Source organism: Emydura macquarii, unplaced genomic scaffold (assembly GCF_026122565.2).
Source record: "Emydura macquarii macquarii isolate MOO-44397 ecotype Brisbane River unplaced genomic scaffold, CSIRO-AGI_Emac_v2 contig_2205, whole genome shotgun sequence".
NCBI classification, from domain to species: Eukaryota; Metazoa; Chordata; order Testudines; family Chelidae; genus Emydura; species Emydura macquarii.
This window is the reverse complement of record NW_027132342.1, coordinates 13,243,953-13,257,675: the sequence shown is the minus strand read 5'-3', so window position 1 is coordinate 13,257,675 and position 13,723 is coordinate 13,243,953. Positions and strand designations below refer to the sequence as shown.

General features: G+C 43.4%; 1 protein-coding gene across 1 annotated transcript in view; it reads left to right on the top strand.

Moving 5' to 3' along the window:
- SYN3 (synapsin III) overlaps positions 1-13,723 on the top strand; it is a 299,108-nt gene that overhangs the window by 111,105 nt on the left and 174,280 nt on the right. Inside the window, exon 7 of the mRNA XM_067559393.1 lies at positions 12,419-12,575. Within this exon, the coding sequence (XP_067415494.1) occupies positions 12,419-12,575 (157 nt within the window). The remainder of the gene's footprint in view (positions 1-12,418; positions 12,576-13,723) is intronic.

Sequence of the window (13,723 nt, the reverse complement as noted above, 5' to 3'; positions counted from 1 at the left end):
AAGATGAGAAAACTTTGTCCAATGTTCTGCCTTATTTTTCTGGATGACACATACATCTGTCATACTGCACTCATTTACTTCCACACCTACCTCTCATCCCTTCCTACTACCCTCTTCCTTTCTGTCCTATCCTCCTCACCCCACTCCCTCCCTTTGTCTTTTCATTTAGCTAATACTCTCATAATGGCAAATTGCCAAAAAAAATTAAAATAAAAAATATCGTGGCACTAACATGATGTTTGCTGCCATCATATTGTTTACTTTGCATGTGTGTTATGCTCCATTCCCTTACCTTTTCGTCTGTCATGTCTGTTTAGATTGTAAGGTCTTCAGGGCAGGGATTGTCTCCTACTCTGTTTATGCACAATGGGGCCCTGATCTTGGTTGGTCCTTAGGAACTCCTATAATAACATCATTCATGCAGCTCATTAACATGAAAATAGGCATACATGCCAGTTGTGTGTGCTCACATGTATTGTATAGCCATAGATACAGACCCATGCATGCACACCCTTTAATCTTTTGACACATATGCAACTTGTCTCTTGTGCATGTGCAACTCACCTTCTCTTCCCTCGTGCACACATTTCTCCTAGCCACAAGAGCACATACTTTATATATCCATAAATCCATCCATGCCACAGAGAACCTCACCCAGGCACACTCCTCATGCACATGTATACGCAGACTCCTAATGAAGATAATTTGATATTCAGTGTGGTTGAGTTATTCTAGTCACAGCAAGAGTAAAATTCTAAGGAAGAAGGGAAGGATTGGCAGGTCTGTAATATTGTGGGAATAAATGAGAGAGGTTATATGTTAATGATCTCTGCACACACGGAGGAGCAGAGAATACCTCAGAAGAAACCTGAGTAGTTTCTATGTCTCAAATACCCAAACCACAGTGCAGGAAGCTTCTGCTTACAGAATTGTTTATACTCAGTCGAGGAATGGAAGGGTTGATGTGGCCCAGGAAAACTGGAAACTATAGGAGAATCAGAAGAGAGTTACAAATTTAAGGCCATAGAGTGCAGAAAATGTTGATTGAACAAAAACAAAGCAAGAGATTATTTTTTCTTCACACAGGGATTGTTTGGAGGCTTAGTTCAAGTGAAGCATTTAAGCAAGATAGGGTGACTGGATAGCAAGTGTGAAAAATCCAGATGCTTTTTTTGGGGGGCGGGGAGGAAAGGAGGTATAATTGCATGTATAAGACAAAGCCCTTAACGTCGGGACGGCCCTGATAATATCAGGACATCTGGTCACCCTAGCTCCAGGTGACATGAAATTATCCCAGGGATGAATAGTTCTGGAGGTCATATGTTGTTGACACGTCTCTTTTTTTCCACACCTCACTAAATCGAAGTTAATTATCAGCCAGGCTTTTCAGTAGCAGTCAGAACATGCCTAGATGGCAAGATGCAATGCTAGTGCTAAATTTTTAATATTCTGAATGCCTGGAAATCTCTTTGGTGTGACGTAGGAAGGAAACAGTTTTGAGGATACACTGGTCTCTCACTAATATGCACACTTAGGATTCCTCCTGCTTCCCAGAGCAATGGCCTCTTCACGCTCCTTTTCAAAGGAATGCTAATGGAGTGCTTCAGTAAGGACTTGTATTACTAATTTAAACTAATAAATGCACTGTAGTGTATTTACTTGTAGGTTATGAATAAATAAAAGTAACCTACACTCTGTATAAATAAACAAAGCACATTTTCTGGCATATTATCTTCACTTTTAAAGTTTTAATTGAATTATTCCTCAGTGTGCTAAATCCAGTTATTTGCAATGGGTCTTCCAGTCATTCTTATGAACTCGACAGAGCCTATTGTATGCTTCGTTCAAACACCTTTCTTGATCATTTTTGGAGCCTAGGATTTAGGGGATGGTCTGTTAGTCCCTGTGCCAATTGATTAGAACCGCACAAGTAAATAGCTGTGATGCTCTTTCCTGAAAAAGAAGTCGTCTTTAATGGGAAGGTATAATATTACTTAACGCTCTGGCCCTATCCCTTCCCTTGGGCAAAATTAAATACACAATTTTGTAGGCAATGTTGTCAATTGGGAAGAGCAGGGACTGGAAGTAAGTGGACCTCCATGCTGTTTTTGATTCTGTCACTAGCTTATGTGAGCTTGGGCAAGTCACTTCAGATGAAAGTATTAAATGTGGGTGGCTGAAGTAAAGCGCCTACTTATGTGGCCTGATTTTTAGAGACGGGGGCGGGGCTCTCACAAATGATATTCACTTCAACGAAAACTAGAGGCTTGTCTGCACTGCGTCTGGGAGTGAGCCTCGCAGCCCAGGCTCACAGACTTTTGTGTTAGTGCTCTAGAAATGGCTGTGCAGACATTGCTTCGATGCTGCCTCTTGGGTTCTTGAGTCCTCACCCTCTCCCCAGGCTTCAGAGCCTGAGCTGCAGCCCGAACCTTCATGTCCACACACCTATTTTTAGAGCACTAGCACACACCCTGATAACACCAGTCGGTGGATCTGGGCTGGGCCACTCGCTCCCAGATGCAATGTACACATGCCCAAAGGGTTCTCGGTACCTCTAAAATTCTGTTCACTTATCTAGCTGCCCGAATATGAATTCAGATGCCTAACTTTTGAGTTAGCCACATTTGAAAATGTTTGCTTTAATTGCTGTGTGCCTCATTTTCTCCATCTCGCATTCACTCTGGTAGCCTGTTGTGGCTCCTCATGATCCTTGCACATGTTTCCAAAAATTTAGAAGGAAAGAGTGTAACCCTGTGATGTCTTATCTAGGCCCTAGTGAACACTTCCCTATGTTATCAAAGTGCCATACTTATTGCAACACTTTGGATGCCTCTGTTCAGTAGAGCACCAGCAACAGTGGATGTGAGGTGGATCGTTAGTATAACGCATTGTCAGAGCAACGGGGGGAGATTGGGAAGTGCACCTGCCCTGGCTGCATAGCTATTGCAGTCCTGTGATTATAAGCAGCACCAAAACGTCCCTAATTAAATTTTCAATAAATAATATTGTACACTTTGATGAGAGGCTTTATAGCTCTAGAGAATCTTTCATTCCAAAAGATCCCTAACCCCCTTGGAAACAGGAATCGCTTCACCAGTGCAATGCAGCCACCTCTGGTGGAGAGTACCAGCTCAGAGCTGCAATATCCACTCACAGCACACAGGGCCCTGGTTATTAAAGTAATGTCTGAAAGACCCACACATAGTAAAGTGCTGGGACTAAATTTATCTGTCTCAGAAGGATGAAGGGCTGAGTCAATCCTATTTGGATTAGACCTAATGGTATACTGCACTCTGGCGGTGTAAAGGGATTGTAAAGTGTTCATGTTACACCCACGTTGAGCCTCTTTACACTGCCAGAACAGTGCTAAAGGGCCTCAGTGGAAATGAGAATCAGACCCCCGGCGCCTACTGTATCTGTTTCTAGCTTGATGCTTAGACTCCTAAGCCCTCCTTTCTCTCTCTCTCTCTGCACTAGATTAAAATGCAGGGCTGTGTTTGCCAGCCAGGCTTATCGATCTGTCAGTGGTCAGATTGGGGGGAGAGGGGCAAAGCAGAGGTACGTTAAAATCCATGGCCGTTTTCTTTCAAAGGGAAGAGCAGTTTCTGTGGGAGCGTTTTTGGATTTTTAAAGATGGGGATTAAATATGCATGAGATTGCTCCCCTCTTTCTGCCTCCCTGGGTCAAGTCTAGTCTGTGTTGTGCAGGAGGTCAGACTAGATCAGTGTTTCTCAACCTTTCAAGAAGCAAGTACCCCCTAACTTCTGAAAATTTTAATAAGTACCCCAACACTCAATTTTCCATAGGATTTTATATTTACAGACTAATATGAGCCATATGTTGGAAGAAGGGCTGAGTATATAAGGCCGTGATATGACAGATGTCAGATCTAGTGTGGGTAGGGTTATCACCTTTACACCAGAGTTGCACAACTCAAGTATGTACCTGGGCTAGAGGTGATGTTGGCCAAAGCTAGGAGGCTTTGAGCAGCATGCCAATTCTGGGGAATGTAAAGCACCGCACCAGATTTTTTGCCATAGATTTGAGAGGAGGAAGGGGGAGAGAGAGAGACAAGAAAAGAGGGTAACTGGTAAAATCTGTGGCTGTCATAGAGCAGTGAAATTGTCAAGTTTTCTGGGCACTGGGCTTTGAGCCAGGGATGGGGGCTGATGCCTGGCTGCCAGCCCGGGAGGTGGGTGACTGCCACCCAATCCGAGGTGGGGCAGAGGAGGCTTCCGCACCAGCTGGGACCCAGGGATGTGGGCAGGTGGCTGCTGCCCATCTTCAAGCCAGGGCGCGGGAGGCTGTCCCATGGCTCGGAGTCGGGGCACAGGTGGCTGCCACCCAGCTGTGAGCCCAGCTCCTGAGATGCAGGAGGCTGCCACTGGGCTCCCACCTGGGAGCTGGGACCTGGTAGGAAGCGGGGGGCTGCCATGGGCCTTCCCCAGAAGTTGGGTGCTGCCGCCTGCCACCCAGCTGGGAGCTATGATTGGGAGGGAAGTGGGGGACTGCCACCTGGCTTCCCTAGAAATAGCAGCTGCCACCCACCTCCCCTTCACTCTGTTTTTCCCTGGGTACTTCCTGCCTGTGTCTTGAGGTACGCATACCACAGGTTGAGAAACTATGGACTAGATGATCATCATGGTCCCTTCTGACTTTCTAGTCTGAGTCAACTCCTTCAGTTAAAGGGGTCTTGTTTGATACTCTAGTTCTTCTGCGACCATGCAGTGATGGGAACATCTGGGGCAAGGACCATCTCTTTGTGTGTTTGTATGGTGTCCTGGTCTGTGACTTGGGCCTCCTAGGCACTGCCGTAATACAAATAATAAATGACTGTGGGAGGCTCAGGTACTGCAGTGATGTGTCATATGTACCTAAATAGATTGATAGAAACACAGACCATCCTTGAGAAGAGGAGTGGGTTAGTTTTCTGTTGGATCAAAATGAGACAGAATTGGTCCCTGGCAGAGAGAGAGACTGAAAGTGAAGAGAAATGGAACGAGCCGTGTTGAATAAACCTGTTGGGAAGGAAATCCTACAGGGTGTGAGCACTGGTCTCCTGCAGGGAGAGGGTTTAGTTCTACAGACTTTGCCTGCAATTCAACCCTTTTGTCAAACAATATGCTTCACCCTGCTAGCTGGCTGAAATGCCCCTGTCAATCACAACTGTGGAGGGACCAATGAATGCTCTATTTCCTTTATACAAGCCCATTTATCTCTTTAATTAAGAGTGACTGTTCTGTTGATTCCAGCTGATTTAGCATTTGCATGTGTTCTAATAACAGAGCTGGTGCCTTTTGCATCACAATCCTAAATCCATCGTGCCCTAAAAAGGTGTTTCTCCACCACACCTTTTTGCACTGTGATCTCCTGGAATGGGAAACAGCCACTTCCACATGTGTGGGCAACCGGCCATGCTGAAGGCAGGTCTTTTCCTGCTGTTCAGCATCTGCCCTCCCCAGGAGGCAATTGTATTCCTGCTATACAAGGGTTGCCTGCTCTGGGATGCAAATGCTTTAATTCCATATGTGGACGACCACCTGTTCCAAGTGGATTTTTTCCTATCACATAGGATACCCTGTCCCTAAGAAGTGGATATTCTACCACACAGGGGTTGTCCCCTGCAGGAGGTGGGAGGTTTCCTGTTGCATGAAGGTGATTATTTTTTTACCACACTACTCATTACTTAGGTGATGGATATTTTTGTCACCCATAGACTGCTCACTGCTGGGCGGTGGAGAGGGTGCATTCTGTAATTGTTCTGCAAAGGGGGTATTTCCAGAGGTTACATGAAAATAGTTTGAGAGGGGGTTTGTGGGGTATGCATTGATCCAATAAGTTCTCTAATGGGAAACTCAGTGTTCACCTCTGATATCTTCCAGAAATCTTGTTTCATAGAAGAAACCTACCTGGTGTCTATTCATCATTTGGCTAAATGCCACACACGTTTTAGGAAAATGTCTTTCTTTTTTTTCTTTTTTTTTTTAAAGCCAAACTGGAAATCCCTGCAAAGTTAAGGAAAGCTTAGGAGGATGAAGAAACTGGGCTGGAGAATGTAGTCTCCTGAAAGCCGGTTGGAAAAATAATATATTTAGCATATAGTTTTTCCATGATCCACAGCATGGACTGTACTATAATAGTACAATATGTACCATATATTTAACATAAAATAGTGCAGGAGAGTAAATGTATTTCAAATTAAACAAAATTTGACTGGTATTTGAAATAGATGGCATACTGGTATATTTCAAACAGCCTGTAATATTTTACATATGTATTTAAATGAAAACCAACCCCACTCCACCCCCATACCCAGCAAACTGCTCCCCTCTTCTAAGCAGTCAGCAACTCAGGGAAGTCAATGGACTAGGACAAGGTGTAAATCAGGGTAGAATTTAGCAGCCTGTATTTACATATTAAACAATCTAGCATGTTTGATACACCTTTTATAAACTCTAGTAACTATTCCCACAAGGGAGGTGATTGCCTTATTCTTCCACTATTGTCCCCTTCTTTTTTAGCAGGAGCACAAAGGGTGAGGTTAGGGTTTTCTGTGGTTGCATCCATTCCAGTTGCTGCTGTTAAACAGCTGCTTGGAGGGACTGTTTCTCTCATCAGGGTTTAGTTATCTCCTGGATGAATAATGTCCCTCTTCACCTCCCCAGCAGTTGGCGTCCAGCCGACAGATGCTGACAGCTATTGGGAAAACATTTAGAGTGGAGGCAGCTGCCAGAAAGCAGAAGTCACTGTTACCAGACAAGGGTGTGTAAGAATTCAGAGACTAAAAACCTTCCCTGACCCTTTCACATTTATGTTTATTCCTTCTGATAAGAAATTTGCCGCCCAGGTCTGAGTTATCATCTGTTAGCTAAATCCTGAACTGAATCCAAAGGCTGATTAAAGTATTTAATTATGGTCACTTTTTTGCTCTTATCTTAATTCATCTCTTTTTTCTTCATGGGTTTTTATTGTGGTGTTTCAGAGGAAAAACGAATATTAGAAATGATGGGGCAAAGTCTGCTTGTTCTACAGGTAAAGATTAGGCTTTTATCAGTAAATGTTCTTAAATGTCGATTTCACCATATACACACAAGCCAACAAAAAATATTTCCATCAGTAATCATCAAAACCTCCAGATAGGGAAAGTAAGAAAAATGCTGCTTGAGAACTTATTAGTTTTTTGTGTTTTTGGACATAGGTTGTTGACAATTTGTGCTTTTAATGGTTATAAAGCTTTAACATTTTGAATCTCAGGTTTTGCAATTAAATAATTGTCTGACACTCCCCATAATTTCCCACAGCTGTGAAAATTTAAAAGCTTAAACCTCATAATTTTTGTGCAACTGTGTGAAAATTTCAATGGATAAAAATTTAAAAAATGCTTGAAAATGAACTTCGCTGCTATTAGATTAAATTATAAAATAAAAAAAATTGAATTCTGCCAATCCTACACATGCGCAATCCCATTGGCTTCTGCCATTGGTGTAACAGACACTGTTAAAATCCTCATATCTCTTTCCTGGTACGTTTTTTTTTTTTTAAATCTCTACCACTTTTCCTAAAGCGTGGTTCTGTTCTGAAACGTGATAGCAAAAAATAGCTTTGTGAGGTTCTATCTTTGTTGTCCATCACTGAGTTTTATGACACCTTTATTCAGTTTACAAGTAAAAATATGAGGATGGATTTTGAAAACTGCTCTTGTATGGCTTGAGGAGCATGTAACCCTGCTTTCTGACTCCCTGGTCCTTGGGCCAATAGATGTAAATCTATTCTGAAGAAGCAATTTAGGACAACCTTGAGGCTGCTCTAAATTGTGGTGTCTGCACTGGCTCCCAGTGTTCTTGCCATAATCCCCTTCTCTTGGCCACTGACCCCGTCTTTGACACCCGTGGATTTCTCTATGCCAGAAGAATCCCCAACTGGCTGGTTAAACCAGCTACTCCCCTTCTTTACACTGCCAAATAATGCTTTCCAAAGACCAAGTCCCAGTCATATTACTCACACAAGAAGTCCCATTGACTACTTGTGTGAGTAATATGGGATTTTTGCATAAGTAAGGGAGGGAGGATTTGCCCCTTTCTGTAGAAAATTAAGACAAAAGGGTTTGGTTGGAATAGAAGATTTTCTATTTTACGAGGATATTTAAATGAATATGAAAAATATGGGAACATACAGTAATTCTAACATTGTGAAATGTATAATAATGGATGTAAAACTGAAAATAGCCAACCTCTGTAATGGATTGTCAGTGATGTCATAACAATATCACTAACACCCAAGTAATGCACAGAAAGGACTTGTTCATATTTCATAAATGCCATTTTATGTTAGCTCAGACACACCTGAGCTAGTGCATACTTTAGGGGATTGTTGCACTGTTTAGGTAGTTGAAGTCACTCCAGTTTTTGGCCTTGTGCCTCAGAAAATTGCCTGAAGACTCGTTAATCCCCTGGCAATGCGTAGAATTTGTATATAATTGCTTAATTATATACTTTCCTTCCTTTTTTCGAGTACTGAAAAGATAGGAGGGGCTTCATAAGAGAATTTAGGTAAAACATGTTGGTCACTCAGAGAACTTATTTAGATATTTTAATCCAACCTTTGGTATCCAAGATGCCTTCTTGTGTGGACATGAGAAACAGAGTGTCTTGTGAGACTGAAAGAGAAACAATCTTCCTCATATGGAATGGTCAAAGAGCTCCTTAAGATCATCATTGTGCAAAGGAAAAAACATGTCACAGGAATTTAACTTTCTGCTCTTTGTGTGACTAGATTGTGAGTGCTGAAATTAATAGAAGAGATGGCCAGTTGCCCTCTTGTGTGATTCACTCACAGTCACAAAAGAAATCTAATAAAACAGAAGTAAAGTGCTGGGTCAAACAGACCTAATCTTTGGAAGCCGATGTAATTTTTGACTGTCTGTGGGTGACTTGTTGATGGGAGAAGGAAGGGATCTTAAAAGGTGTTTTGGCAGCATCACATATTCCTGAATTTTATTTTTCTAATGCTCATGAAGCTCTTTGGAGTTCTCCATGAACAACTGAAGGACCAGGAAACCAGAGATAAGTATATAATCTGAACCAGGAAATCTCCTTAATCAGAAGTAGGAAATGACAGCTTCCAGCAGGATTTGCTAATATAATCTGCTGTGTTGCAGTCCGCAATGGCTGGAGAACCTAATCATTACAGTGAAATGCTACTGATCATCTTTTCAGATCTGATTCTCTTCTGTTTCTTAGATGTAAAGCATTCTCCACTGTCAGAGCCTCTGCTGCTGCTTCTGCAGGGTTTAACTAGGTGAACAATAACAAAAAAATCCCTTGAATTGTCCTTCAAAAGTTTATTTACTAATTTATATTACACCTATTGCCAAGACAGCTAATTGCTATTCATATCATCACCTTTATGAATTCCTGATCTGCCAGCTCCCTGAGAGATAATGTCCTTTGTTTTCCTTTTAATCTCTCTTCTTGCAATTTCTACCCTTCAGCTTCCAATTTTCCCTCTAGGTTCAGTTTCTCTTTTATAGATGCCTAGAAGATGCCTCTTCATCAGACTTCCTGCTTTTTCCTCAGTGGTTGCAGAACCTGCTCTCGTTCATCTTGTTTTTCTTTGTTTGAGATACTTTACGGCATGTCTATTGCCCCATGTCTCCAAAGAGAGATTCGCTTCTCAACGGTTCCATAGCCAGGGGCAGCAGTAGGGCAGAATCATACTCTTGTCCAGTGGTTCCCAACCAATGGTCCAGGAGCCAAAAGTGGCCCGTGAGGGCTTTCAAAGTGGCCCACAGCTCCCCTCCTGCTGGATGCAGGAGGGAGCCTCTGCCTAAGGACTCAGGCAGAGCACGTTTCCCTGGGGCTAAAAGACCGGTGCATTGCCCTGGCTGCAGCCAAGGGGATGGGAGATCAGTGCTCCTCTCCTCATGGCTGTAACAGGGAGCACAGTAAAGCACTCCACCTAGGTCCATAGGTGCTGGGGTCCCTGCTGGAGCCAGAGGGAGGGGAGCACTGATCTTCCATCCCCCTGGCTGCAGAAGGGAGCCACTGCCTAGAGACCCAGGTGGGGAACACACAGGGCTACATGACGCTTGCGGTTTCCCTGCTGCAGATGAACGAGGAGGCAGCCTGCTTGCTGAATTCCTTCTGTCTGGCTGCAGTGGGAGGGGTGGTTCCTGCTCGTGGAGACTGGTGGCCCTTCAGGGTTATAAAAATATCTGTGGACCTTGAGCCAAAAAGGTTGGGAACCATCTTGTCGATGGTTACTGGCACACTCTTCCCTCTCCCAGTGATTTTTCACTTGGAGGAGTGCTGAACAATTAAACTGATCCTATTCTCATACAAGATACAGAGTTTAAATCACAGGCCTCCCTCATTTACTCTCCATTATCATTTCCATCTGTTCTACTGGGGTCTCCTGCTTCCCTGGTATCTAAAAGGCCATAGTTTTCTCTAAACTTCTAGCAGGCCAAAGTCTTTCAACCCAGAGTTTCAGCTGGTAACAGCTTTTAGTGTTACTCCCCACCTTACCCTTGAATGTTCACCATTCGGTCAATGGGGGGGAGGGGAGGAAGGTGTGCATATCAATAGAGCAGGTTTATGTGCAGGTACAAAAGCCTAGTACCTGCATGAAATGTTGTACATTCCAGCTCAGTAAGCACCGGGTCCCAAACTGGCTGCAAGGAAGGGTTTGGGTGGTGGGTGGCTTTTAATTCTTTTGTGCTGCTGTGCCACCCGATCTTCTTAAACCTGAGGGAAGTTAGGATGTACCCTACAGCATCTGGTTGCTTAGAACCTAGAATGTGGAGCAGCCCATGGGGGCACTGAATCCTGAATGTCTGGCATCCAGTGAGTTCATTTCTTTTCTGGGGATGTTTGGCTGCCCAGTGGATGTGTTCTACGTGGAATGTCAGCAGAAGTCAAGCAGTTAAACTGCCAAGATTTGTATTCCCTCACTGTTTCTCAGCACGGGGTCTCCACTAGCCTCCCCTCATTTGCATTAGGCACATCCATGAATCAGCTGCACATTCAGTAGTATAGCCCTCTTGATGGTTATTGCACATTTCGCTGATTGAGAAACATGCTACTTTTGGTACCCACTACATTAAAGAGCCTGTATAGGCTAGAAGTACTATAGGGGAGGGAGGCTGACATTTCAAAACCTCCTCATAACAAGGGCAGGGCATGCTTCTTGCCATGTCTAGATAAATAACAAAAGCCCAAGGCCAACAAATAAAACAAAGTTGAAAACCGCAAGCAGCTCTGAGTACTCTGCCACAATCTGGCCCTGAGTCACCCTCTCATATTTCCCAGCCAGAATGACGGAAATATAAGTAGGGGCTATAAAACCAAAATATTTCCAGTTCATACTTCCTAAGGATTGAAATTATAGTCTCATAGCAAGGAAAATGTTCAAAGGCAGTGAGGTAATGGGACCTGAGGACAGAACTAATTTCTCTTAAGAACTTTAATGCTGTATGGAAGTCTTTCCAAAATTTTGTTCTGTCCCCATTGTCAGTGGGAAAAGTCCCTCCCGTGCATTCAAGAACAAACTGCTGAACCATTTTGGGCAGCCTTTCTCATTGCTTTTTCCAAACATTTTGAATTGGCCCTAAAATACAGCATGCAAAGGAATGACTTCTATCTCATTGACACCTAAGCTATCTCCTACTGCCTCACCCTGCAGGGCCTTACATTTGGTAAGAGGGTTGCTAGCTTTTGAAATTATAAGGATCCCAGGGCAAGTCTTGGCTAGGATAAAGGGCTCATTGCAGTGAGTCTTATCACTGGATGGGGACTCTGAAAAATGGGTTAATTATGTTACAGTATGTGGTATTGATCCCTTAGTACTGATATTATAGCTGTCTCTGTATAGCACCGCAATCTGATTAAAAGGAAATGTGTGTGAATGCATGGATGTGTGAGATATCTTTTGAAATCCAGGCATGATCTTCCCACCCACCGGGCTTCATTTTGGTAGCCAGTACCATCATTAGAAAACAGGCTCTTCCTCCTTCATCTGTGAAGCACATTGCAACAAGTGTCACCAAATATGGCTAAGATTTTCCAAAGAGAATTACTAGGGAGAATTCCCCTTCCCCCCCCATGAGAATTTATGATCTTTGGCTTCTGTAATAGATTGTTCCTGTGTGAGCCTGTCTGAAATGGAAACTGTGGCAAATCTGTCTGGAGAGTTTCTAAACCCTTGTGCTTGTGGTTACATAGGATTTTAATTTTTTTATCACTAGGTTTTTCTTTGTAGTATAATTAATACAATACTGTGGCCTAAGAGGTTCAACCTATTTGAAGGAGAGCAAAAGGCCGGGGGGGAAGGGATGGAGGCACAAGAGGGAAAGGAAAAGGGCATTGCTGATTTTTTTTTTTTTTTTTTTTTAAACAATCAATCTGCTTATGTTTTCTAGGTCCTTTAAGCCGGACTTTGTTCTGATTCGACAACATGCATACAGCATGGCACTAGGAGAGGACTTCCGCAGCCTCATCATTGGCCTCCAGTATGGTGGAGTCCACAGTGTCAACTCCCTTTACTCCATCTATAACTTCTGCAGCAAGCCTTGGGTGGTAAGTGATCATCCAGGTGTATTACATTAACTGTGGACAAGAACAACCTGGAGCTGATGGAGCTCCAGAGTCAGACTCCAGTTTTTCTGATGGAAGATCTTCCCTTCACAGTGCAGCCACCACTCCGCTAGCCTTAGAGAACTGGTTTGGGACTCCTTTGGGAGACTGCCAACATTGCTCCTTTATCAACCTATCAGACTTGTTCCTGAGTAACATCCTTGCCCTAACTTCAAGGCTTCTTCAGCGGTCCCAGATTCTGTCACTTGGTTGCATGGAAGATGAGAGCTGCAGTTAAATTTAGATCTCTTTTGTGGCAGTCCAGATCAATACTGCTAGGTCACTAGGCTTAGCATGTATTTTAAGTTGTATGAACCATTAGCATACTCTGTTCTAGTGAATATGCAGAAAGTGATTCGTAAGAGGATTGCATGATTCTATGACTATTATTTAGTTTTTGTGTTATGATAACGCCTAGAGACTGCAGCTAACATCAGGGCCCCATTGTGCCAGGCACTATACAAACATAAAACAAGATATAGTCCCTGCACTGAAGAGCCTACAATCTAAATAGACAAGACAAAGGATTGTGGGGAAGAGATATTGCTGAACAATGCAGTGGTTTGCAAACATCATGTTGGTGCCACAGGGTGTCATTTTTGTTGCTGTTCTTGTTTTTTTGTTTTTAATTTTTGGGGTGGGGTTTTGTTGGAAGGGGATTAACTAAAAAAAGAGTGGGAGAAAAGTTAAAGGGCACATTAAAAGGAGAGGGTTTGGATTAAGGGGAAAAAGGAGAGTGTGGAGGACAGATGGAGTGAGGCTGAGGTAAAGAATGTGAGATAACAGCCAGTCAGCAGAAGGGAAAGACTGTCCTGAGTAAAAGCTGTACAAAGTCAGATGATGGCTTCTCTAGAGTTCATAAGTTCCTGCTGCAGCTGCTTGTCTCTGCTCCTCCATGTTGGCTTCTCTGGGCAGTTTCTTCCCGAAGCTTATATAGCTGGTGGGGAGGGGCCAGGCCTGATGCGTGGGATTCTCCCCTGCACAGTTCTGGATCTGAAGGGCATTGGGGACTATGAACTTCAGTTTACCCCCATTTGTGTGTGGGGTTGTGGAGAGAGGAACTTCCCAATGTTCTCTCTAGACACTCCCTG